The sequence below is a fragment of the Trypanosoma equiperdum genome, assembly GCF_001457755.1.
Source record: "Trypanosoma equiperdum strain OVI genome assembly, contig: ctg_121, whole genome shotgun sequence".
NCBI lineage: Eukaryota > Euglenozoa > Kinetoplastea > Trypanosomatida > Trypanosomatidae > Trypanosoma > Trypanosoma equiperdum.
Genome location: NW_027123194.1, coordinates 23,652 through 26,590, shown reverse-complemented (window position 1 = coordinate 26,590; position 2,939 = coordinate 23,652). Strand labels below are relative to the sequence as shown.

General features: G+C 51.8%; 1 protein-coding gene across 1 annotated transcript; it reads right to left on the bottom strand.

The window, feature by feature from the left end:
• Positions 1 to 925: 925 nt before the first annotated feature.
• TEOVI_000015400 (uncharacterized protein) lies at positions 926 to 2,731 on the bottom strand (the record flags this gene model as incomplete). The annotated part of the gene is made up of 1 exon (XM_067220748.1): positions 926 to 2,731. One exon carries the CDS (start codon positions 2,729 to 2,731, stop codon positions 926 to 928), a length of 1,806 nt encoding a protein of 601 aa, XP_067076849.1.
• Between the last annotated feature and the right edge of the window lie 208 nt (positions 2,732 to 2,939).

The window sequence follows — 2,939 nt, the reverse complement described above, 5'->3', positions numbered from 1 at the left end:
TCCCTACAGCCGCTTACACACACACACACACACACACACAAAAACACGAGTACCTAAACGGGTCACCTCAGGTGCAATAATGTAAGAAGGAACGACCAACAATTATATGTATATGTATATATATACTCTCCTGCATTTTGTCACACATTTGGGTAACCTCGAGCATGGCTTTCGGAGGCAGTCAAACACATGAAAGAGCAGCAAAGGGGGGGAGCACAAAAGGGGGCAGCAGTGAGACTGATTCGTGGTGTTGGTATGACATTTTGTGGGGAAGAAGATGCTGAAAAGCCCAGATGCATTTGCATAGTACAGTAGTATTTACAACGAAGTCAGCGAAAACAGGGAAAAGAGAACTAGAAGCACTACTGCACAGTGACACCGCAATACGGACTCTCTAACGGAATGGAAATGCCAGAACAAAATTCGGTTCTAAATACTGGCCTTGACAATACTGCCTTCATTGCCCCTCCTCATTCCTTCTTCTCCGTCGCTCACCTCCCCCCTTCCCCCCTTCATACACCGGCCCCCTCCCGCCCCAATATATGGATACACGCATGCTCCACTCTCATAAAAGGAAAAAAAGTCAAAATGGGTGAATAAGAACCGCTTACACTGCCCAACGGACATTGTAGAAACGCAAACGGGAAAAAATGGGTGTGAAAGCGCTGACCACAAACAAGAACTTCCCTTCAGGAAGCACCACACTTCCTCTAGCAGATTAGTTAAGCATCAAGAAGGTCAAAGAAAAGCCTACGGTGACTCAAACAGCTCCCCATTATCATGAAACCTTTTTCATCTCCCATTACGTCTGTCTCTACTCGCCAACTTCTTTCCCCATTCACCTCTTCATCACACCCACTTCGATTCCGATGACATCATCTCACCCCTTCTTTCCTAACATTCCGTCGTTACGAGTCACTGGCACTCAGTCATCGCAGATTCCCTTGAGTAATTGATGCTCTGGCGGCAGCGAATCGATGCCACCGAAGAAGTTCACCCCGGAGGTTGTGGGGGAAAGAAAGCGAAATGCCTTCTCATCCATATCTGCGGCCAAACCCGGGGTCGCGGCCCCGCTACCCACCACAACACCCGGGAGGGACGGTGGTGAGGTTTTGCGTGACGTTGCGGCACCAAGCGGCGCCCATGCAGCGGACTGGGTCGTAAGGCCGAAGAGACCGCCAAACAAAGTGATATTCGGTAGCGGCAAATCTGTGCGGATTGGCTCGTAACGGCAGGCCGCAGGTTGCCTCGGCTGCTGAACCAACTGACTAATACCGACAATGGGTGGCGGGGGCCGTTGTTGTTGTTGCTGTTGTTGCTGCTGCCGGGTGGGTTGGACTGTAGTGGTGGGGGCGATGGTTGTCGTAGGGACGCATGGCTCCTTCGAACGCGTGGAGACCGGGGTGACGGGAGTTGTGGATCCGGTGGTGCCCTGAGGTCGGCGGGACGGAGCTCCCGCGGCAGCCACAGCAGCGGCCACGACGGCAGCGGCAGTAGTGGCACCAGCGCCGGCACTGCACACATTGACGTAACTAGCATTTCCACTATTGCCACTGCTATTGTTGGTATTGCTGAAACTGCCGGACCGCTGCGGGACGCTGACATTTTCATCCTGTGCCGCCTCCACCACTCGTGCCACCGTCCTGGCCCCGGGTACAGCACCCCCTGTCGCGGCGGCAACTGAGCCTGCCCTTGAGGCAGCAGAATTGTTATTGTTATTATTATTGTTATTGGTGGCATTAGTCACGACGGCTGCTGTTGTTGGGGGACTGTTGGAATTACCACTTATATTGTTTGGCGGCGTTTGCTCCACTGCAGTCACCGCAGCCGTTGTGCTTCTGGGTCCTGGTTTAGAGCCAAACATAGCAACGGCCGATTCCAGCATCTCCTGCCGTTTCTTATTGCTTTTCGGGTAGCTTCGAAGCGACTGTATGAAAACTGCCTGTAAGGTATGCTGATCTTCCCTGTCGACCAGCTGCCCACCGGAGCTGAGCGCAGCGTTCATGAGGTCCACCATGTCACTCTTTAGTTCATCTGCGATGTCTTCCTTCTTGTCATTGTTATTGTTGTTGCTGCTATTGTTGCCGTTGCTTCCAGTACCGGCCTTTTTTGCCGCCGCTCGCCCCTGATTGGAGCCGGCCGAATTGTTATTACCACTGTTGACGCTATTATTGTTAGCATTGCCACCGACGGTGTTACTGCTGCTGTTCAAAGGAGCAGGTATTGTGCCCCTCATCAGATAGTCATATGCACCTAGTATATACCCGTCAACAGGTTTCTTCATCGTCTTGAGAAGCTGCATGAACACCTTTGTATCACGAGCCCGTAGTGCCGCGTAAGCAAGCAGTTGGCCCACACGGGCACTGTAAGTGCTTGGTGGATTGCGCAGCATCTGCAGTGCGCACTGCACTGTGTCCACGATGTGGTGGTTGTCTATGCTAAGTGCAAGGATCTCCTTATCATCACCTTCGTCAATCTTCAAGGCGATGGGGCGGCTCTCATTGAGAACTTGCGTCACGGCGTCGAACAGCGACTGGGGAGGGTGCTGGTAGTTCCAGCGGCAGCGCGAACCCTCACATGGCTTATCTCGTTTGAAGTTGATTTTCCCCTTTATGTAGCTGCAGCACCATTCATTCGGGTAGCCACACAGCGGACAACTTTTTCCTCCGATGCACTGACGGCGTAGCTGATGCTCGCAGGGGTGTCCAAAGGTAAATAACTGCATTGCCATTGCCCAGAAGATGCTGTATCCGCTGTAGTAGAAAAAAAAATGAGATTATTGCTGCACTCCTGCTTCCACCTACGTTTTGTCGTCCCCTCTCACACCCTACACAATGTATGTATACACTTCCTCTGCTCACACTAGTTTCTCTTTCTTCGGCCAAGAGATAAAAAGAAGAAACAGAACAACGTACTTAATATATTTTGCCGAATCACTC